The 23,061-nt window shown below is 49.1% G+C and overlaps 1 protein-coding gene across 15 annotated transcripts in view; it reads left to right on the forward strand.

Annotated features, from left to right (window-relative positions):
* The window catches only part of OTOF (otoferlin), a 98,169-nt gene that overhangs the window by 18,912 nt on the left and 56,196 nt on the right, over positions 1-23,061 (forward strand). For all 15 annotated transcript variants that reach the window (XM_062622586.1, XM_062622588.1, XM_062622593.1 and 12 more), the window contains exons 4-5: positions 11,851-11,950; positions 17,083-17,294. In XM_062622586.1, the coding sequence (XP_062478570.1) occupies positions 11,851-11,950; positions 17,083-17,294 (312 nt within the window). The remainder of the gene's footprint in view (positions 1-11,850; positions 11,951-17,082; positions 17,295-23,061) is intronic.

Genomic DNA, 23,061 nt, shown 5'->3' on the forward strand with positions numbered 1-23,061 from the left:
CATGTCCTGGATAAACACAGGGCTGGAAGGTACAACTTTGGATCTAACAGGAGACACAGGTCCTTTGAGAAGCTGGATACTCAAAGGGAACCTGAGGTGAGCCCTGGTACTCCAGGGACACTAAAACTGCAGTCACAGGTGGCTGTTTTGGGATTCTGCTTCACACTGTTGTCAAGGCAAAGCCAGGGGAGACGTCTTCCTCGGCATTTGCTGGAGGGGGCCTCTGATCCCAGCTCCTTTTCTGGGCTGGGCTGCAGGGCTTGGCTGCTCCAGTGGCCCACAAAGCAAAGATGGGCAGCAACGAGAGCATGCTGTGGTGGTCTCTTAATTGCTGAAGGACAGGCTGAACAATCACTTCACAGACATGCTTCGGGGTTCATTTTTCAGCATCTGTAAATGCCAGCATGAGGAAACTCTTGTCTAACCTCAAGAAAACCTCTGCAGGGAGGTACTGAATCTCCACTGCTGTGCTGGATACTGCATCACTGCCTTGGGCAGCTGATCAGATTCTGTTCTGAAGCAGGACTGGTCCAGCTGTGTCTGGGGAGGACAAGCTCTGTGCTTCAGTCCTTAAAGGGGGCTTGTAAGAAAGATGGGGACAGGCTTTTTACAAGAGTCTGTAGCAACGGGGCAAGGGGTGATGGTTTTGAACTAAAAGAGGGGAGATTAAGACAAAGGAAGAAAATTTTATGCTGTGGGTGGTGAGGCGCTGACACAGGTTGCCTCAGGAAGCTATGGCTGCACCACCCCTGGAAACACTCAAGGCTGTGTTGGATGAGGCTCTGAGCAGTCTGGTCTAATGGCAGGGGTCCCTGCCCATGGCAGGCAGGTTAGACTGGATGATCTTTGCGTTCCTTCCAACCCAAACCATTCTGTGATCCTATGAGTCCATGATTTTATGATTCTATGACCTGAGACCAGGCTTCGTCTGAAGGGTGGGCTGAAAAGCCTGAAGTTCCCTGAAGCAGAATACAATCAGGAATCCAAAGGATGCAGTGATAGGAGAGTCTTATTCCAACCCTATAAGCTTCTTACTGTGGAAGAAGGAATACATTTCAGATGTGAGCATCCGTGGCAGGAAACAACCTGCAGAATAGACCACTCCATGTCATAAATATGAAGGGATTATCCAGGGATTTGTGCTCAGACTCACAGCATTTCCCTGCTGGCTCAGAAATGTCTGCACCATGATATTAGCGCCAAGGCACAGCTGATGTACCTGACCCCCTCTCACTCCCAGGCAGCTGGATCTGGGCACCTCCCTCAAGGGAACACAGGGAATCTGTGGTATACAAACCCAACAATAATTAAAGCCCCAGATCACAAGCCAGTGCTATAGCTACAGCCCATCCTTCTTGCACATGAATGAGTTTTAGCAGGACAGACAGACATGATCTTGGAGAGGAGGCAGAGGTGTGGGGAGAAGCAGAGCGCTGGTGTTGGGGTTTGGGAAAGTGAGCTGTGGTCTTTGTGAATAATTCACATGCAGCTGATTAGTGCTGTTTATCAAAGCCCCAGATAAAGGCATGACACCTGATGCAGGTCCACCCTGAATAATGGAGTGGACAGGAGCCCAGACATGGCTAGTGGCTCATTGAATTGCTTTTGTTTCCTACCTTAGTGGCCATCAGCATGCAGCTAATTAGCTGGTAAAATAATCCTGTGCCAGCCCTGGCCAGGTGCTTCAGCCTCCTTACAGCAGCTGACTGTGTGCTGGCTCCTTGGAGGGGCTGCAGGCTTCCATGACTCTTGGCTCTGGGACAGTACCTGAGTGCCCAAAGAAAGGGGTAGAGCATGGAAGCTGGGAATTAATGCATGAGGACAGCTCAAAAGGACCAGCCCAGCAGTGCCACCAGCCCAGAAGCCTGTCTCTAGCACCTCACCAGTTAGGGCATCCCCAGGATTGAAACTCTCTTCTCCAGACAAGACCCATCCAAACCGCCCCAGGGATGACCTGTCCAAGTGCAGGTGGGTGAAGGGCAGTGCCACATCCTGCCCATGGTTAGTTTACTGGTGCAGATGCGGACTGGAAATGCTCCATGCAAGTATAGGACCAAAAGGGTATAAAAATGCATAACATGATCCCACAGTGAAGGGCTTTGGGAGAGGGCACGTGCAAGCAGACTAGTGTGAGATGTGAGGTCCCAGAGGTGGATTTTGAGTGTGTCTGAGCAGGAGAAGACACTCTGGGGCATGTATGAGTGGTGTGGGGTAGAGGATCATATGGACAGGAGAGGGCAGAGATGCATGAAGCAAGTGGAGGCAGCAGCCAGGGCAGCACGCTGTGCTGGTGAGACATCAGAGAGGATGGCTGTGTGGTCCAGTGGCCCCAGAGCATCATCCCTGAGGCAGGAGGTCTGCTCCTTGCTGCTACTCCCATTCCTGACCGTCTGGATCACCCTAGACAAGCATTTCCTGGTCCTGCTACATAAAACAAGGACAATTCCAGTCAGTGACCGCATCCCTTAAGGATGAGGAACACTGCCCAAAAACTAAGAGCTTTTGCTTCAGGGTGGTTTGTTTTCCTCTATGTCACTGTTTTCCTCTCTGGGGCAAGCAGCAGTAACTGGATCTGGCCAAAGGGTGAAAGCCACATTACAAACTGGTCAGCTCCTGATGGACAATGTATGGGTGTGGGCACAGATAATATCCCCCTGCAGAAAGCTGATACCCACAGAGAAAAGGCAGGAGCTGGTTCTCCTTACCTGACAGAGAGACAAAGAGACTAATACCAAAGACTTTTAATACAGCACTGTGCTCTCCAGGATAAAAATAGAGCTTTGTTTTGTCCTTTGTACTCCAGCTTCTTCAGCAAATGAGGCCTTTGTGCAATTCGAGTCTTGTACAAAAGTGGCTCCAACTTGCAGAAACCTGGGTGCTCACTATTTCACCCTCGGAAAACAATCTGCTGCAGAATCACTGTAGAAGGAGTATCATGGGAAAAGTTACTAACTCTGGTGCAGTAAGGTTCCCCTCTTGTCTGGTTGCCCTCCTCGAGCAGAGCAGGGCTTGAAGAGCAAACTTGGGTTGCAAGAGATGCGTTTTGCAAACCAGAAGGTGCCCCTGTTTCATTGAGACAGTGCTTGGACTTCAGCTGGGCAAGACTTGCTGCTGCCCAGCCTGGTTGGTTAAACACTGCGGAGGTTTGAGCTGCAGGCTTTGGAGCATCATCAGTGATGCGGGAGGTTCTCACCACTGGATGAGTGATGCTACAGATGCACTCATCAAGATGTTATTATTGTCTAGAGAATTGCTAAAAGGCAGAAATTAAATCTCTTCAAATGAAACTGAGTGCACTCGTAACCCAGACAAAATGTTGACATAAAAATCACACCATGCTGGCCTCATTCTTGGTTTGCTTTTGTCTCTATCCAAAACAAGATTTTTAGGGTCCCTTTCTAGCCTCACCAGAAAGACAAAAATCTGATGGAACAATTTGGGGTGCCATCAGCACAATTTAGGGTTTATTTTTGTCATTTTCCTATATGATTTGAGTCCCCAAACTTTATTACAAGAAGTCCAACTGTGCTACTGTAAGGTGAAGTTGCACCTTAGTAGGTGGGAGCAATGCAGTAACCTTAATTATCCAAACATCATTAAATCAAGTTTTTCTACGAATCCTTTCAGCAGGACACACAGAAAGTTGATCACCAGCGCTGTCCTAGGCTTTCTTGGCAACAAGCTGTTGGTTGTCTGACTCCTTTGTGCAGGAGCAAAATGGATCCAACAGAACAGGCAAAAGATTTAAAATAGGAACTATGAATTAAATCAGTCTTCTTCAATTCAAAAGAAGCCATAATAAATAGCCATGAGGTTAAACTGGGGAGGAAACAGTTCATTCCTCATCTATTCCAGTAGAAAAACTCAGAAGACATGAAAATGAAGACAGAAGAAAGTAGGCTTAGAATGAAGTGGTTGTTTAGAAGTCTCGTTAAGGTTTTCTAGCATCAGCTTCCATGGAAGGTAAAGATAAAAGCACAGGGTGTGCTTGGTTATGACCTGAGAGGACTGATATCCCCAGGGGCAGGAAGCTGGAAAGGTAGAAGTTTCCATACCATGTCAGAGGTGCAAGCTAATCAGACAAGATGTCTACAAAGGTATCAGCCTTTCTGTGAGTAATACCATGTCACACAACTTGCCCAGTTCTACAGGCAAGACTGGCGTGTGAAAAAGAGCTGAAAGAGAGGAGGGAAGCTGCAGAGGCAGAGTTGTGCAGAGTCCAGTGCAAGTTATCTTGGTTCACCAAGAGCAAGAGTAAATGGGCAGGGGATAAGGCAGCTGGGATGGCTGGCTCACCTCAAGGTGGACATGGTCAGCAAATGATCACAGAATCAGCATAGAATGGTTTGGGCTGGAAGGGACCTCAAAGCTCATCCAGTTCCAACCCCCTGCCACAGGCAGGGACACCTTCCACTAGACCAGGCTGTTCCAAGCCCCATCCAACCTGGCCTTGAACACTGCCAGGGATGGGGCAGCCACAGCTTCTCTGGGCAACCTGTGCCAGGGCCTCACCACCCTCACAGGGAACAACTTCTTCCTCAGATCTAATCTCAGTCAGGTTAAAGCCATTCCTTCTTGTCCTATCCCTACAGGCCCTTGTCAAAAGCCCCTCTCCAGCTTTCTTGTTGGGCCTTTTGGGCACTGGGAGCTGCTCTATGTTCACCTTGAAATCTTCTCCAGGCTGTACAAGCCCAGCTCTCTCAGCCTGTCTTCATAGCAGAGGTGCTTCAGCCCTTGGAGCGTCTTCATGGCCTCCTCTGGACTCACTCCAACAGCTGCACATCCACTGTGTTTGTGCAGTACTGATAAATGCACACTGTTACCTCTTGTGGCTCACACGATGAGTGCCTTGGAGCTTGGACGAAAATGAAGAGCCTCTTTCACTGTCTGGCCAAATTGCAGCTTCATCTGTAATCATTTGACTCTTTAAGTTAAAGCTTCCTAAATCACTTCCCTCCTAATTACCCCCTTTGCACCAAGCCTGTGTGTTACACAAGTCAGAGCCTACACTCCCAAGTGTATGCAATTATTACCGGTTTGTTATCATTTGGATAACGAGTGAAATGTAGGACACCGCAGCTGTTCCAGCTCAGCAGCCTCCAGATAGCAAAAGTTGCCTCAGTGAATTAACATTTTTTTCATCAAACTCTTGCAAAAATTCTCATTAAATACAAATGCATTTTCTTTTCACCCTGGAAGACAAGGGAAATAGTGCAAATGCCTGTCAGCCCTGTCAGGTAACTAATTTGGGATAAGATTTCTTGATAAAGAGGCAATTTTGGGGTATAGTCAGACTTGCACTGTGTTTGACTTGTTGTCATGCAATATTTTGATTAAGAGATGAAAAGTTCAGTGAAAACTTGACAAAGTGGTTGCTGGGAGCTGTTATGCCTGTGAGCAATGCTTGGAAGTGACTGCAGGCAGGGATCCATCATCCAGGATGCTGGTGGCCAATGCAGCCCTGTGGGACCTTGTCATGCATTTCCTCAGTCTGAAAAGAAAATGTGTCTAGTTACAGAGCCCACTGCTTCAGAAAGGAACTGGAAAAGTGGGATTGATTAGAGAGGAGCAGCCGGAGTTATAGAATCATAGAATAGTTAGGTTTGGAAAGGTCCTTAAGATCATCCAGTTCCAACCCCTCTTGCCATGGGCAGGAACACCTCACACTAAACCATAACACCCAAGGCTCTGTCCAACCTGGCTTTGAACACTGCCAGGGATGGAGCATTTGCCACTTCTTTGAGCAACCTGTGCCAGTGCCTCGCCACCCTCACAGTAAAGAACTTCTTCCTTTTATCTAACCTGAACGAACCTCTGTTAAAGTTTGAACCCATTACCCCTTGTCCTGTCACTACAGTCCCTAATGAAGAGTCCCTCTCCACCATCCTTGTAGGCCCCCTTCAGATACTGGAAGGCTGCTATGAGGTCTCCACGCAGCCTTCTCTTCTCCAGGCTGAACAGCCCCAACTTTCTTAGCCTATCTTCATATGGAATCTTAGCAGATCTGCCTACCCTGAAGTCATCATCATCTCTGTTTGGCTTATTGGTAAGGAAAGGAAGATATGGCCTGATCATGGACCAAGAAGCAGGAATTTTGTGGCCATCACTTTGACAAATCAGACAAATCCACAAGGTTCACCACCTCAGAAGATTTTAGTTGAGTAGGGCTGAACCGCGTGGTCATCTGAGCCCCCTTGACAACCCAAAAGATTAGCACCTACCACAGTTCCTTCTTTGGGCAGCCTGGGCATTGATCATGTCCCTGTGCTGCCTGTTTTGTATTGCAGAAGCTCATTAATTCAGGGCAGACTTTACACTGGGCAGGCATTTTGGAGAGCTGCTCTCCCTCCCAGCTCAGTGTGTAATCTGCGCTGCAGCCTGGATGCAGGAGTTTGGAGATGCTCCTGTGGTTCGGGGGGTGTAACCAAATCCTTCAGTGTTTGCAGCTCTTAGTGCCAGGGGGTGGGAAGGTGTCCTGACAGGCGGATGCATGGAGATGCAGTGGCTACTCCCTGCCTGCCCTATGTTCTGCACTGCACACACACACACACCCCCCCCCGTCTTCTCTCAAACACTTTGAATAATGACAAGCATTGAAAGTTTGTTTGGGTGGCGAGCAGGCAAGGCTGCAGGGATGGGTTGTATGGTGGTTCAGCATGATAACCCCCCCCCCAAGTTAGGTATTAGATTACAATCCTAATTTCAACTTCATATCTTTGATTTGGGTCTGACTGATTTTCTCCATCTATCCTAGTACCCAGTGCAGACATCACCAGGGTCTTTTTCTGTCCCAAGCACCCAGCTGGGTTGGCAATGGCCACATGGGGAAGCTCTCCTCTCCAAAACTCTTTGGGGCTGCCCAGCTCCTGCGCCTGCATCCCTCCAATGGATTGGGGTTGGTGTAGGCTGGCAGGCAGCATCCCAGCATAGATGTGTGAGGGACAGTGCCCAGGCTTAATTCTAAGCTAATTTAGATGGAGCCAACAACTCCAAGTGGTTCAGCAGCAGGAGACCACCTCTCCCTTAGGTCTTTAAGTGCAGATTGGATCCTTCCTTGGGTAGCTGAGCCTTCATTTCAATCTCTCAGGCTCTTGCAAGCCTGGCAATGGGTTGAAATCAGTGGCATCCCTCTGCTTTCCCCATGCTACCTTGCAACACATGTCTGGAAGTGGGGACCAAACCAAGACAGAAATGCCGTGATTTCTCTTTCATCACTTCCTAGGATCTGATGATGTGTGAATGGATGGATGGAAATGCCACCCCCTGCCAGAAGCTCATCTATGCTGCAGAAGCAGAACTTGCCCAGGGAGCAAACATCATCCAAGGGCTGAGCTGGCAGGGAAGGGGGACAGGACTTCATGGGCTGGAGAATGCTCTTAGCAAAGCCAGATGCATCCCTCAACCTCAGAGCCCTTGCTCAGACAGAGTGGGACTTCAGCCCTGGCCATGCCTGGCCTGGTTCACTGTCACCCCCAGCCACATCATGGGGTATGCAGCAGTCCCAGGCTGCCCTGATCCAAGGCTTTGAGCAAGCTCTAAACACCAAATCAGCCAAGCTGGGTTTGAAACAAGAGAGGTACCTACAGTCTGATAAAATTACGAGTGACCCAGAAAAACTGCCTCTCTTTCCATCAGCAGAAATGCCAGGGAAGGGAGCAGGGCACTTGATGAATTATGAAACACTTGGAAATGAAAGGCTGTGTAGACAAGTCCTGAATATTTCATTCTCTCTTGCTTGGCTCTTGCCTGCCAGGGGCAGTGTGCTGGGAGGGGTCTGAGGAAGGAGCGTGTTATCCCCAGCCTAACACAGATCCATCTTCCTGATCATTTACATACTGGCAGATGAGCTGGGCCGAGGTCTGTGAGCTGAGCTGGGGTGTTCAGAAGCACACAAGTCAGGCTGAAAGGGCTGCAAAGTCGTGTTAGGAGGATGGTGGAAGGGCCTGCATCTCACCGTCTGCTCAGGAGATGGGAGAATCTGCTCTTTGCCAGTTGTCACCATCCAGATACTGTGGCTGGAAGGCACTGTCACAGGGCTAGGACTGGCTCTGATGTACCTGCTTTTACCAGCTCCTGTGACAGCAACAGCCTGCAATTATGAGCACTCACAGGCAGTGTGCACTTTGGACTGCAGATACATGGGGAGAGAGTTGTGGTGGAGATGGATGTGATGTTGTACAGCCCCTGGGCTTCTCTTGGGTAAACCTGACCCAGAGACCCTGCAGGTCACAGAGATGTCTGTAGAGTCAGTCTGCAGGAGGGGCCTCCAGCTCCAAGCCCTGTCCAACCTGGCCTTGAACACTGCCAGGGATGGGGCAGCCACAGCTTCTCTGGGCAACCTGTGCCAGGGCCTCACCACCCTCACAGGGAAGAACTTCTGCCTCAGATCTCATCTCAATCTCCCCTCTGTCAGATCAAAGCCATTCCCCCTTGTTCTGTCCCTACAATCCCTTGTCAAAAGCCCCTCTCCAGCTTTCTTGTTGTCCCCTTTAGGCACTGGAAGCTGCTCTAAGGTCTCCCTGGAGCCTTCTCTTCTCCAGGCTGAACAAGCCCAGCTCTCTCGGGCTGTCTCCATAGCAGAGGTGCTCCAGCCCTCAAAGCATCTTTGTGGCCTCCTCTGGACTCGCTCCAACAGCTCCACATCCTTCTTATGTTTGGGCCCCAGAGCTGGATGCAGGACTGCAGGGGGGCATTCATGAGAGTGGAGCAGAGGGGGAGAATCCTCTCCTTCGACCTGCTGGTCATGCTGCTGGTGATGCAGCCCAGGACATGTCTGGTTTCCAGGCTCAAGCACACACTGCTGGGTTATGGTGAGCTTCTCGGCAACTAAAACCCCTAAAAAATAAAAGAAAGCACGGACTTCCCTTAAGGAAGCCTTTGTAAAACAAGAGAGCTTCTGCTTTTGCAAACAGCAAGCATCACTATTTAGCAAACCTGAAATGCAGGTTGTTATGGCAGTCTTTTCCCTAGACAAGCCCATCTAGGAGAATCAGCAGGTCTCCATGAGCAGCAATGGTATATTATGTATTGTGCATGAAGCAATATGAAGTGCACAAAGTAAAGGTGGTCATGTTCAGTGTCCTGCATAGCACCTTGGAGATGCAGGAGGTCACTGCTGAGAGCTACCCGTGCACAACACATGGGAGCTGAAGAGAGGAGGAAGGGTCCCATCCTGCAGAGCACACTGGGGCAGGTCTGCCCTGTCTCTCCCTTGCTCCTGGAGCATCAAGCATCACCAGCATCACCAGCAGGACCTGTCAGAGGTCTGTTGGAAAGCAGGACCTCCCTGCTGCAAGTCAGGTAGAGGTAGATAAGCAGATGAGCAACAGTAAGGTCATTTTTCTGTATTTCCCAGGTACTTTATGAATTTCCTCAGGCAGTTTATTATTATAAATGAGTGGTGTAGAGTGGGTTAACTGCACAGCACAGTCTGATTTCTTTGGTCAGGGAAATGCCTACGTCAGTACACTCTGATCCCCAAGCATGCAGGTGTGTGCACAAAGGGGCACAGAGACCTGTGCAAAGAAAGACTGTTTGGGGTGGGGAAATTAAAAACAGAGGGCTGGCACAGGCAGGACCCAGCACATCAATGCCCAAAGCCAGTGCAGACCCCAGAGAGTTGAGCAAGGCTGGGCAAACCTTACACTTCCATTTCAGAGGATTCTTCAAAACCTAAGGGATTGTCTTGAGAGCTGGGAAAAATAAACCCCTTCCTTAGACTGATCTAGGGCACATCTGCTGACCCTGCTTTTACCTTGGGTCTCCAGGCTGTGACACAGGCACAACATTGGGTGCTTGGATTACACAGGGGCAGAGGCAGAGGAGCCTTCAATATCCCACCACCCATCACAGGGAGTTCTTGTCTCCCACTCTAAAATCACATCTTGATAAAACAGCATCTCGGTAAGTGATGCCTTAAGGTTTGTAAGGAAGTAGTTTAATCAGCAGCAGCTTTCTCGCTGGCCCCAGTCAGCAGAACACTGCAGGCATATTCCTGGTGTGCCATGCAATACCTTCCCTGTCATCTGGGATCATGGCATTGGAGATGCTTTGCAAAGCAGATGTGGTAAGGCATATTCACCATTTCAGGGCTTCTTCCATGTCGGGAGTCACTTGTTGATTTATAGCTGGGTCTTCTCAGGGGCTGGTCCCTCTGGTGCCACAGCAGAACATGAAGAACATAAAGCTACAGCTCCTTGACAAGCCATGAGCTGGCAAATAAGCAATGACTTTTATTAGATGTGCCAGGCCTCTCTGCTCTCTGTGGTGTCTATTTGGACCTGTAATTTAACAAACGTGGCTGCTTTCAGCATGCACAGTGCTGCACACCCTGGCTGCAAGAGCAGCAGCAAACCCAGGCAAGAGCCACTAAGAGCAATTAGATGCCTTCATTCTGCTCATCCTGGGGGAGATTACATGGTGATCAGATGCTCAGGGGAGAAATGGCCATGGTGGCTGGGAGGTGTTATACCCCCTCAGCATCCATTTCAGCCCGTGGAAGGTGTCAGCACGTGCAGGTCTGGTGGGACAAATGTGAGCCTTCCTCACCTGTTCCTCTATAGGATCAGGCAGGCTGCTCAGTGCATCCGTGGGGTTGGAGAAACCAGCTCCTTTTCTACTGAAGAGAAGATGGGAATGCTCTGCTGTCAGAGCAATAGCATCCAGCACAAGTGTGGGAGCAGCCTGGGAAGGAGGAAGTAATGTGTTAAACCATCACTCAATGCCTTCTGTAAATATAACCAGGCACACCCATTGTGCTCCGGGGATGTCCTACCCCAGTGTCCTGGGTTCAGCAGTAGCAGTCATTTTTCTCCTTCTTGGTAGCTGGCGCAGTGCTGTGTTTTTGACTTTCAGCCTGGGAACAGTGCTGATAGCACCAATGTTTTTAGTTACTGCTCAAATGTTTGGTCTGGCCAAGGACTTTGTGAGCCTCATGCTCTGCCAGGGAGGAGGGGAAGCCAGGAGGAAGCAGGGACAGGACACCTGACCCAAGCTGACCAAAGAGGTATTCCATACCACAGCACATCATGCCCAGGAGGTAACAGAGTTACCCAGAAGGGCTAGGGACTGCAGGGTTGGAGGAGGAGTGGGGCGAGTTATCAGTCAGCTGGTGCTGAGGTGTTGTATTCTCTTCCCTTGTTATTTCCTTTATCATTATTATCATTGGTGGTAGCAGTAGTGATCTGTGTTATACCTTAGTTACTAAACTGTTGTTATCAACCTGTGGGAGTTGCATTCTTTTGATTCTCCTTCCCATCCCTCCCGGGGCAGGGGGGGCATAAAGGGAGGGGAGTGAGTGAATGAGCTGTGTGGCTGGGTTTAAACCACAACACCCAGGATAACTCCTCCTTGGGGGGGTGATTTGCTGCCAATCATGTTGTCCTGGGACCTCCCCATGTCATGTCCTGTGCTGATAATGTCCTGGTGCAGATGAGCTGCGGACAGTGCCCTGGTTCTTTCCATGTTCAATTCATGAGTGCAAGCATAGCTGCAGATATTCAGGACGGAAAAGGCCAGTTTGGGTTCCTTTAGTTGAATCCCAGTAATACAAGACAGATGGTTCCCAAAGTCTCCTTCTCTTCTTATACCAACAGTGTTCCATTGAAATGGTTTCCTTCCTTGCTTCTCCTTTGCTCACCATCTCCACAGAGCTGGGGTCACTGGTTCAGCTGACAGAGTCCTTGGCCATCCTCTGATCTTCCATGTCACTTCTCTGTCCTCTTAAGGCAAATGGGAAGCAAACCATTCTCACATGCTTGGGCAACTTGGCCATCAAAGTTCTTTCCCATTAAAAACGGTATCTGGGTGCTCAGCACAGCTTGCCTGACTTTTCTCTTCTTTGCTCCATAGGCTCATTGGCACCTTCCAGATGGTTCTGCAAAAGGTGGTGGAAGAAGGGCAGGTAGAGGTGACGGACACACTCATAGATGACAATAATTCAGCCATTCAGGTAGGTCAAGAGGAGTAAGCAGCTGGTGCTGCCCCTCAGGCTTGGTCTGTGTGTCCATATTTTTGCTGACTGTGGGAAGAGGGCAGTCTGTGTTATGCTCCTGAAATCCCAAATCCTCAGCCTGCCCTTCATCCTATTACTTTTGGTCTGAAGGAATAAGGCAGCCAGGACTGTCTTGAGGGTGCACAGTGAAAGCTCTATTTGTCTCTGACCTCAACACTGCTTCTTTTCTGCCCTTGTAGCCCATGAGACATACCTTTTGCAGCAGCTCATCTGAAGTCCCATTCTTTATAAGCCCTTGGGGAAAATCAGGATAAGAAATACAAGCTGGTGTGTGTCTGCACCCCTCATCCTGAGCCCCGATGACCAGGCAAAGGCAAAGCAGCTGCTGTGTAACTCTCTGCATTCCCATCTGCATTCCTGTAACCCATCAATGGGAGCTGCTTCCCATGGAGTTTTATAACATACTTGGAAATACAGCTACATATGATCTTCTTGAGTATCAAAACCCTGGTGTTTTAATTAAGAAATAAAGCCTCAACCTCCCCCCTTTTCCTCTATAAGCTGCTTCCTAGACTCAGCATAAAGAAAAAGTGCAATTGCTTGTGACCCTCTGTGCTAACAACAAGCACTTAGCAATGAAAAGATGAGTGGTTTCATTAGGAGCAGACCAGAGGTGACTTCTCCTGTGGGATTAGAGGGAATGAAACCAATAAAAGTACAAGAAACTGTTCTGAGGAGGAAGAAGAAATGAAAGAGGTGCAGACCTGGGATGAAGCTATAATGCCAGCAAAAATAGCTCCTGCTGTTCTCTTGGTTTATCAGATGGAGAAGTTACCTGATTAGTGTCCATGGGATCCTCCAAAGGAAGAAAGTCCCGTATTTTTAAGACCCTTCGGTGTCACAAGGGGGAGAGATGAAAATCACTGCAAAAAAAATCAAATGAAAAATTAAGTACATTCAACTTCCTGATGTCAAAAATGTGGGATTTTAGACTGAACTAACCTAAGACTGAGGAGGTGCCTGCATTGCCTGGTACCTTGCTGTTTGGCTGCGCTATAGCCACATAGTAGGTCGAAGCAAATGGTCTGCTACCCTTCACCTCTACATAAGCCATGTGCTTCTAACTTGGAAGAACCTGGAGGAGAAATGACCTTCCAAGCCCATGTCTGGTGTGCTGGATCTGTGCTCATCACCTCTCCTTTGAGGACCTCGTGTCTACATCTCCTCTATGTCATGGCAGCTTTGCTGGAGCTGTTTTAGTTGATATCTACAGAGTGCTCTGGAAAACATAAATACTGGCTATTGCCTATTGCTTCAAAATCAAGGCAGCCTGGGCAAGGCAGATTTTACAGGACCACAGATCTCCCTTGGACAAGACAAAAAATCCCCCCATGTCCTTCACACCGCAAGCCCCATGGATGCTCCGGCACAAATCCTGCATTTCCTGAGCTAGCTGTGAGCCGAAATGCCTCATCCCTGTATTTCCCCTGCATTTCTGGGACATTGTCTTAGCCCCAGGCCACGCCTGTTCAACGTGCAGCTAGGATGTGAGGGTGTACACTTGCGTTTTGGGCTTCCATCAGGATTTCAGATCTCTTCTCCCATGCAGTAACCATTGCAACAACAGAGGCACAGAGGTAACTGAACTTCCTGCTGCCAGACTTTGCTCCAGCGGGAGAATAAATTTGCTCTGAGGGAGCCTGAAGAAGAGATAATCCAGAGGGCAAAACCTGAGACAATTTGCATAGACAAATATTAGTGGAAACCTAATCCAGAATAGCTCCTGATGGGCAGCAGGGATGGCCCTTGAGGAGAGGTGACCCAATTTCTCCCAGCCTCGAAAGATTTTATTAGTAGGCATAGGAGTGGACCACAGCCAGTGAGGGCTGCTGCAGGAGGAGAGAGGGACTGAAAAATGATCAGACATATGGAGGAAGCAGAGGTATGGAAAGCCACTGCCCGTCTGCTGAGATGGGATAACTGGATGTCAGCACGCCTCCTCCTTTGATATACAAAGAAAAAGGTTTTGCTTGGAAGAACATGTTACTTGCATTGAGCAAGCTCAAAGAAAAATAATGTGCAAGGGCTGCAAAAATCACCTCCAGAAGTAGGAAAATTGTACAGTCACAGAATGGTTTGAGCTGAAAGGGACCTTATGATCATCCAGTTCCAATCCGCTGCCACAGGCAGGGACACCTTCCACTAGACCAGGCTGCTCCAAGCCCCGTCCAACCTGGCCTTGAACACTGCCAGGGATGGGGCAGCCACAGCTTCTCTGGGCAACCTGTGCCAGGGCCTCACCACCCTCACAGCCAAGAACTTCTGCCTCAGATCTCATCTCAATCTCCCCTCTGTCAGGTTAAAGCCATTCCCCCTTTTCCTGTCCCTACAGACCCTTGTCTAAAGCCCCTCTCCAGCTTTCTTGTTGACCCCTTTAGGTACTGGAAGGCTGAAACTAAGCAATCTCAATATGTCCCCTCTTGGCAATTCCACCTTTCCTTTCTCAGCTCCTTAAAACCTGTGATGCACTCTGGGTGTAGGTAGAGACGCATCTTCACTGCCACAGCTTCATGGAGAGCAGTTTCCAGGCATAACTTCATCTTCTTGTAATCAAATGCAAAGGATAGGAAGGTGTCCCTGCCTGTGGCAGGGTGGCTGGAACCAAATGGAATTTAAGGACCCTTCCAGCCCAAACCATTCAGTGATTCAATGATTCTGTGGAAGGAAGGGTTGAAAACTGTTTTTGTCTTTTTCTGGGCTGACTGCAAAACCTCACTGGCAGCTCCCAGCCGTCCCTAGTAACATCATTGACTTGCCTTAGCAAAGATATTAAAGGAGCCAGGAATTGTAAAGCCAGAAGGGATACTAAGATCGTGGCCTCCTGCAAGAGAGGCTCTGGGATGTCTCAGAATTCATTACTATTATCGCAAGCAGTGAACAAAAAAAACCCTCAGACAAATAAAAATGATTTTTAAATGCCAGTGGCAGAGCAATCCAGCAGCCTTTCATTGTAGCATTCTGCTTGTTAGTTTTCTTTACTATTAAATTTGTACTTTTGTTTCCAGCATGAATTTCTCTTTGTTTCAGCTTGCACCTACAAATTCCCCTTCAAACCAGTTATGATTTTATTCAGCCCAAACCAGAATCTTTCCATTTATTACCTACAATTTTTCATTTCTTTTAAAGAGCTTTTAAACTTTTAAAGGTTGAACCAGATGATCTTTGAAGTTCCCTTCCAACCTGATATTCTATAAAATATAGTTTAAAAGTGAGATAAATGAGGTAAATTAAGATAAAGGAGATGAAACCATAGTTCAAAAATGAGTTTCAAGAGCATCTGTTTCATAACAGCATTAAGGGGGGTTGAAAATGTGAGAGATTAATATTTTGACCTGGATCTTTGTTTCTTCTTTGCATTTGCTTTTATAAACAACCTGAAACAGGTTGGTGATGTCAACACAGCGTGACAAATCACTTTGTTTGACTCAAAATCGTATTTTGCCATAGAAAGAATAAAATCAGTCAAAACCTTCCACAAAGCTCTGTTTCCAGCTGGGTTGGAGTCACCCTTTAGCTGTCATTTGCTAAATGCACAGAATTGTTCCAGGCCATACCTTGTATGGCCTTTTCATCATCTCTTTGACCAGCTGCAGTTGGAGCAAGTCAGGATGCTGACCCTCCTCTTAAGGATAAAGATGAAAAAAGGGAGATTTTGCAATAAATTTTCCTGCTCCCAGTTTGTTACCATTTTGGTTTTGTCCTTCTGTCTAAAATCAATTCCCTCTGCATCAAATATAATTTCTCCATAGAAGCTGGAGGTGGGAGAATGGGTTTTGATTTTGCTTTGATCTTTATAGCAGCTGTTTGCATTTCAAAATAGATATGTTTTTAGGAGAGAGATCTTTTGGGCTGATTTGACCAAAGCTGTGGGTTTAGAATTACACTGGATATCAGGGCAAAGGTAGTGCCAGCAGCCTTTTGCATCAAGATGAACTCTCACATATTTGATGGCATTTTAAATCCAGAGACAGATTTTATATAAAAGCAGTTTCCAGACATAACTTCATCTTCCTGTAATCAAATGCAAAGGACAGGACAAGGGAGAATGACTATAACCTGACAGAGGGGAGACTGAGATGAGCTCTTAGGCAGAAGTTGTTCCCTGTGAGGGTGGTGAGGCCCTGGCACAGGTTGCCCAGAGAAGCTGTGGCTGCCCCATCCCTGGCAGTGTTCAAGACCAGGTTGGATGGGGCTTGGAGCAGCCTGGTCTAGTGGAAGGTGTCCCTGCCTGTGGCAGCGGGTTGGAACTGGATGATCATAAGGTCCCTTCCAACCCAAACCTTTCTGTGGTTCTATGATTCTATGATTATGGGTGGACAGATGTTCAAAAGCTCCAGTCCTGAATTTGCTACAGCAGCTTAATGCTGTCTTCGGTGTGTAAGTGTGGAATGACCGCATGGAAGAGGGAGAGGACCTTACTCTTACTTGGTGCATACAGAAGAGTCTTGAGATAAAGCTTGGACAGACTCAGTGCCAGATCCATTTCCATCTTTCTCCCAACTGGTCTGCTCATGGGCAGGCTGGGAGACCTCCTCCTCAAACCTGGACTGACCTAAACCTGCCCAAGAATGCCTGGGGACAGGGTCAGGCAGGAGCAAGGCATCATGTATCTGTGGGGTTTGGCAGTCAAGCACTTAACAGCAAGGCACAAATTCTTCACAAGGTGATGCACCACAGGCGAAATACACCAGCACGAGATGGCTTCATCTGCTTGTGGTGCTTTCAGATGCTTGAGTGGTTTGTCTGTTGTTTGGGGCTTTTCATGCCTCTCATATCTGATGCATCACCACCCAGGTCTGAGATGCACTAGCAGCTCCAAATGGATCAGGTGTCTGAGCAGGATGCAGGCTGCAGCACCGTGCCTGAGGTGGGTCAGACCACCTTCTGAAGCCAAAGACCTGCCTTCCAACTGTTTCATGCCCTAGGAAAGAAGACTCTTTGGGGTCAGTGAGGCTCAGATACAAAGCCAGCTGATGCAACAGCTCTTCCTGACTTTCTGATTTCGCAGGACCTTCCATCCTTCTTATGCTGCCTATGAGTGCTGACTGTGTCTTCCTTCTGCGTTGCAGACCAGCATATCCATCGAGATCAGGTACCAGGCTCTGGATGGGACAGTGGGTGCGTGGAATGACAAGGAGTTCCTGGAGACCCCCAGTGTCCACTCAGAGGGGGAAGGCAGGTACCCCTTAGAGACAGACAGCCTTCTCTCCAGCCACCGGCAGGGCTTGGACATCTCTCCAGGAAAATCCACCCAGCAGTCTACAGAGAGGAGCTTCAGGAGGTAAAGTGATGCTCACCACTTGGAGATGTGTGATGGCAGTGGGGCTGGGGAGGGCTTGGCTTGTCATGAAGGGGCAGCATTGCCCAAGTGCTCCTCTGAGATGCATCACATCTCCTGGCCATCAGAAGACCCAGCTCAAAGTGAGGATGGGCTCCAAGTGTCCACTCTCCAGTGGTTGCAGTCCCTGGTGCTCCACTATGCCTGCCTAGCACAGAGCTGAGTCTTCCAGCAAGCACTGAGGTTTGTAGCACATGGCAGATGCTGGAGAGCAAATGTAATTAAGTACAGCTTCAGAGAAGATTAAGGGTCTCGCTGTTGGTCACACCTCATACTGGGTGGGATTAGTGCCATGCGTGCAGTGTTAGACCCACATGTGCAGATGTGTGAGGTCTTGCATCTTGATGGAGCTCATGGTGCCTCCAGGACTGAGCTCCCTTCAGGGCAGGAGGTAGAGGTGAAGCTGCAGCCACGGGTGGGGGGAGGACAGCATGTCTGTCACAAAACAGCACCAGTGTGGGTGCTTCTAGAGTGGAAGGTGACAGTGATAATGCCTGTGCGTACCCCGTGGCAAGGCAGGTGACACAGCAGGGGCTGGAGGAGAAAGCAGGGATGCTGTGGCATGGGGTGAGCCTCCCTTGCAACATTAACCCTTCAACAGGCAAGCACTTAGTGTCTCAGAGACATTGTCAAAGCTCTCTACATGGCAATCCGTTGGGATCTCGGTACCTCACCAGGCTTAAATGAAATCACATACTGAAGGCAGTGCCTGTTTGAGTTATCTGAGGGACTCTTTAACCTACAATGGCAGGTGGGAGCACCTCCACTTTTTCTAAGGGATGCTGTTGCCAGCTTTCCATTTATTTAAGGGTCTTTAATATCACCCTTGTATATTTCTAAGCTCATGGGACCTGTCACTGGATAAAAACAAGCCCAGGGGCTGTATCCTTCCATTTCTTGACACAAAGCTGCTGTAACAACTTGCAAACCCAGCCTGATGATTGGGATGGGTGGAGAAGGCTCAGGGCTGGTGATGCTGCAGCTGGCTGTCCATTGGGATGAAGTGCAAGCTAGGACCAGTTCTGCCATGAGCTGTGGCTTATGGATGCCCTGGGCTCAGTACTTGCTGGGAGGAACAGCCCCTTTACCACCTTATATGTAGCCATGAGGCCAAGGCATGGATGGGCACTTAGGCCCCAGTGATGCTGGCCCAGATTCAGCCCAACACATCACTGGCACTTTGAACCCTGTGCTCAAATGCTCCTCCAGCATGTCAGCAACAGGGGAGTTTTGCAAGCGTGAAACCATTTGTGTCTGAATATATGGGGTCCATGGGCTGCTAAGGCAGATTTTTAGGCAGCTTTATACAGTTTATGTAGTTGTGTTGTCCATGGTAGTGACTTTATCAGTCTCAGCTCCAGGAGCTCTTGAACCCATTGGCCTCTTTCAGCTGGAAGAGTGGAGCCATCCAAGTTCTGAACTTGCTAAAGTCTTGTGGAAAGAGGTAAACTGGTAGATGTAGTGGGACAGGTAGGGAGTACAGGCAGCCCAGGCAGAGCTGGGGTCTCAGGTCACCCACCCCTCTCCTGGGACCATCATAGTCCTTGTATGATGGCTACAGCCCATGTCTGAAGGCTCCAGCTCAACTGCTTGAATGGTGCTGGGGGCTCAAAAGTGGACAGCTCTTATGCTTCCAAATGCACACAGGAGCCCAGCCTGGAGGTATGAATCCAAACATACCACTGGGAATCGGCTGCTTTTTAATAGCATTTATGTCCCAGGTGCTGCTGCAGCAGTACATCATTCCCACCCCATGTTTCTGCAACAGTGTGCTTAGCTAGGGCTTGCTTTTTGCCTGGATTTAGCACTTCATTGGCCATATAAGAGCAAACTTTCTTTTTCCCTGTGGTGCGAGACTGAGGGGAGCTATCTCCAGTTACTCACATCACTCCTCAGCAGCCAATTAGCTGTGTGAATTGGGCTGAAATCTGTGAATTTTCAAGCACAGCTTTGTTTCCCAGCTCAGCGAACCGTGATGCTGCTGAACAGGGAAGATGCTGAAGGATTTTTAAAGGCTGGTGGCAGGTCAGCATAGTGCTGGTGGGGTGGGTTCCAGTCTGTCCGTCAGCCCTATGTGTTGGGAGACCAGCATTCTGTCTGTGCCACAAGATGCAGTAATGCTGCGTGGCTGATGCATTGCCTGCAGCAGATACCTGCAGGCAGTTGGATGGATTGAGGCTCTGTATTGGGTCCCCAGGGACTGTACCGTAAGTCTATGATGACCAGCTCAGCTGGAGGATGAGCACAGACACATTTCACCTGACAGAGCAGTTTTTAGGAGATGTGTGGTTTGCTGAGCATCGCTGCCCAGGTGTGCAGAGCTGCATCGTGGCTGAAGGCTGCAGAGCTGTGCTGGTGGCATGCAGACAGTGCTGAGCAGAAGGGCTTCTGGAGGCTGGTTTGTACATGGCTGGTGAAGAATCCTTCCTGTTGGAGAGATGAGGTAAATGTGGTAGTTTATAAACAGGGAGCAGGGACTAGTAGGGGTGAAAATATCCTAACTGTGGCACCTGCTCAAACCTACCGTGGCAATGATCCTTGCACTGCATTTCCCCCCACCAAGGCCAGCACCTATTAGCAGATGGGAGAGTGGTACTGGGTGTTCACAGTTTGGTGAAAGTCACAGAATCATAGAATCACAGAATGTTTGGGGTTGGAAGGGACTATAGAAATCATCCAGTTCCAACCCCCTGCCACGGGCAGGGACACCTTCCACTAGACCAGGTTGCTCCAAGCCCCATCCAACCTGGCCTTGAACACTGCCAGGGATGGGGCAGCCACAGCTTCTCAGGGCAACCTGTGCCAGGGCCTCACCACCCTCACAGGGAAGAACTTCTGCCTAAGAGCTCATCTAAACCTTCCCTTTGTCAGCTGGAGCAACCTGGTCTAGTAGAAAGTGTCCCTGCCCCTAGCAGTGGCTTAGAACTATGTGGTCCCTTCCAACCCAAACCATTTTGTGATTTGATGTTTCTATGAAGTTTGCATGTGGACAATTTCACTATAACTGGTTTCAGCTGCTGCTTTTGTACCAAGGAGCTTCCCCATCTCCTCTGGACTGGAGTCTTGTCCCACAGCAGGTCATTTTGAGCACAAGCAGATCTCAATCTTGGCTGTGTTGCTGCCCTTCACTGACCTCTGCCAACCCCAAGGACCATGGTCATTAATGTCACCACCACTACTGTTAGGAACAGTAAGGAGGGAAAAGACTGATGTTTCCTGTGTCACCACCCTCACAGGATGGAAGAAGATGAGATGTATTACCACAGTGAAGATGAACTTCTGGGAGAGGGGGACACCCTTAGCCAGGGATCCCTCAACACGAGGTAGGGAGCCAGTCAGCACCCATTTGTGCTGGTGGCAGTGAGGTTTGCAGTGCTGTGTTGCTCCTGACCTGTCCCTAGGGATGTCCCACAAGCATTGCCCCTGAATTCCCATTTCTTTGCTGGAGGAGAACTGGTGGGGAGCAGTGATGGAGAAGGTGGAAATGTATCCTTGGAAAGGATGCTCCAGAGAGGTGCTGGGTTCCAGGATGGAGAAAAGGCCTTGTGGTGAGGCTGCATCTGGGGTACTGCCTCCCTGTTGGGACTCTCTTCCTTCTCCAGGTCCCACCACACATCAGGCACAGCTGTCCTCAGAACGAGAGATCAGCCATGTCCAGTGCATGGGGAAGAGCTCCTTGTGATGTGCATGACAGTCTGATTTCTGTGTGCAGTGGTTTCTCTTGCAGTGTGGTGCTGTGAGTTGTTCCCCACTGTGTGCCAGAAAGAGTTTGGGGAGGGGCTGCAAGAGGGAAGTTCAGGTAAAACCCAGGGACCAACCCAATACTTCTGAGAGAGGCTCAGCCAGAGGAATGAGCATTTTGGGGGTCATCCCTCAACTCATGTGGCTCCAGTGATAGCAGAAAGCACATGAGGGTGATTATTCCTACATATGGCTCTTCTGAGGAGCTCATTTCTTGTAGCGGCTCCCCATACAGCCTGTCACCAAGTCCCTCAAGCTTCAGTAGCATGAAGATATTGACTCTCTGTCATGGGAATTTATGGCCATATCAGTGCTAGCAAACACCTCTGTCAAGTCTCATTAACTGGACAGGCCAAGCACCTGAAATGACCATAACCTTAGTAAATCATCAGGACAGTCTCAGAGAAAGTTTTGATTACCTAGCACTGACCCAGGCGTTACCCAGGCAGTCAGGAGGTACCACAGCCCTGGGACAGTCCCAAAGGGCAGATTAGGGATTGCCTATCCAAATGCTTGTATTTGGTTGAGAAGCATTAGCATGGGTGTGATGCTGACAGGCAGTTCGTTTTCAAAGATAGGTAGCATGCCCTGGAACTTTTGATGTTGCAGCATAGAGGTACGTGGCTGTAGCACATGCCCAGTGAGCAGGGTACTCCAGGCTATAGATGCATCTGGGATGTTTGGGTGCCTGGAGATGAAGAGAAAGAGCTCTCACAAGGATGTTGAATTGCTGGGTGTCCCCCAGAATCTCAAATGCCTCTCAGGCCAAGCCCAGATGTGGGAGCTGTCACTCCATGCATTGGATGAGGCATAGCTGTGCAACACCTTCAGCTTTCCGTGGGTACCACTTCTCAGCGCAGGGACCAAGATGGGCCATCCTGCTGTGCCACATATACATTTGGACCTGGCCAAACCAGGGAAGCCAAGTTCAAAGTCAAGTCTAGCTCCTGCCTTGCCTTTGAGGGTTGGGCTGGATTTGGAATGAGTTTGGCACAGAAGAGCCGAAACTGTGTTCATACCAAGTACTGTGTCCAGCTCTGGGGCCCCCAACATAAGAAGGACGTGTACCTGTAGCAGAGAGAGGTATCCACGGCAAGGGGTTGGAACCAGATGGAACCAAACCATTCGGTGACCCAATGATTCTATGAAAACAAGTTTCTGCAAGGCGGCAGTGAGATGTGTTGTAGTGGTAAGGGAGAGAAACTCCAGGTCTGACGGGGAGGGAAGTCAGCTCCCTGCCTGGAGATGCTTAAGTACAAGCTGGATGCACATGTGAGGAACAGCCTGGGCCAAGCTGTTACCCCCTGGGGAAAAAGCTGGACTTGAAATCTTCTTGGCAGCCCCTTTGCCTGTAGCTCTGTGTGTCTTCACAGTCTGTTTCCATCCTCTGTGTCCCCCTGGGTGGGGGTTGAATCCAAATGAAGGCAGTGGGAAGATCTCCCTGGATGCCCAGAGGACTTCTGTCAGTGTCTTCTCCATCACAAAGCTGTTTACCTCCTCCCCTGGTTCACTGGGGACACTGTTTTGTTATTCAGCTCATTCACTTTCCTGAAGGGATGCAGAAGGGAAGAAAGAAACAGACCTTGAAATGGGAAAAGCAACAGCAACAACTAGGAATATATAAATAGCACTGGGCTTGCCAAGCACTTCTCAGACATCTCCCTGCAGCCTAATAGAGGTGCCAGCCATGCTGGCAAGACAAGTGTTGGAAACCTGTGCCACCAGTGGGGATTATATCAGAGTTATTTGGAGCCAAGCTCAGCCCCTGTTCTCTCAGGAGAAGAAACACACCTTGGAGAGAAATACCGTATTTGCTCTCATAACTCCTCTGTGCCCAGAGGAACTACTTCAGTTCATAGAATACATTTGCACAAGGTGAATTCTCCTGTTTTCTGGACAAAATATTGGGTGAGGGAATGAGACAGTTTTGCTTGCCAGTGTGTACTTTACCTGAAAACATAAAGACCTG

The sequence above is a fragment of the Pezoporus occidentalis genome, unplaced genomic scaffold, assembly GCF_034315485.1.
Source record: "Pezoporus occidentalis ecotype Australia unplaced genomic scaffold, CSIRO_AGI_Poc_V1 ctg244, whole genome shotgun sequence".
Lineage (NCBI taxonomy): Eukaryota > Metazoa > Chordata > Aves > Psittaciformes > Psittacidae > Pezoporus > Pezoporus occidentalis.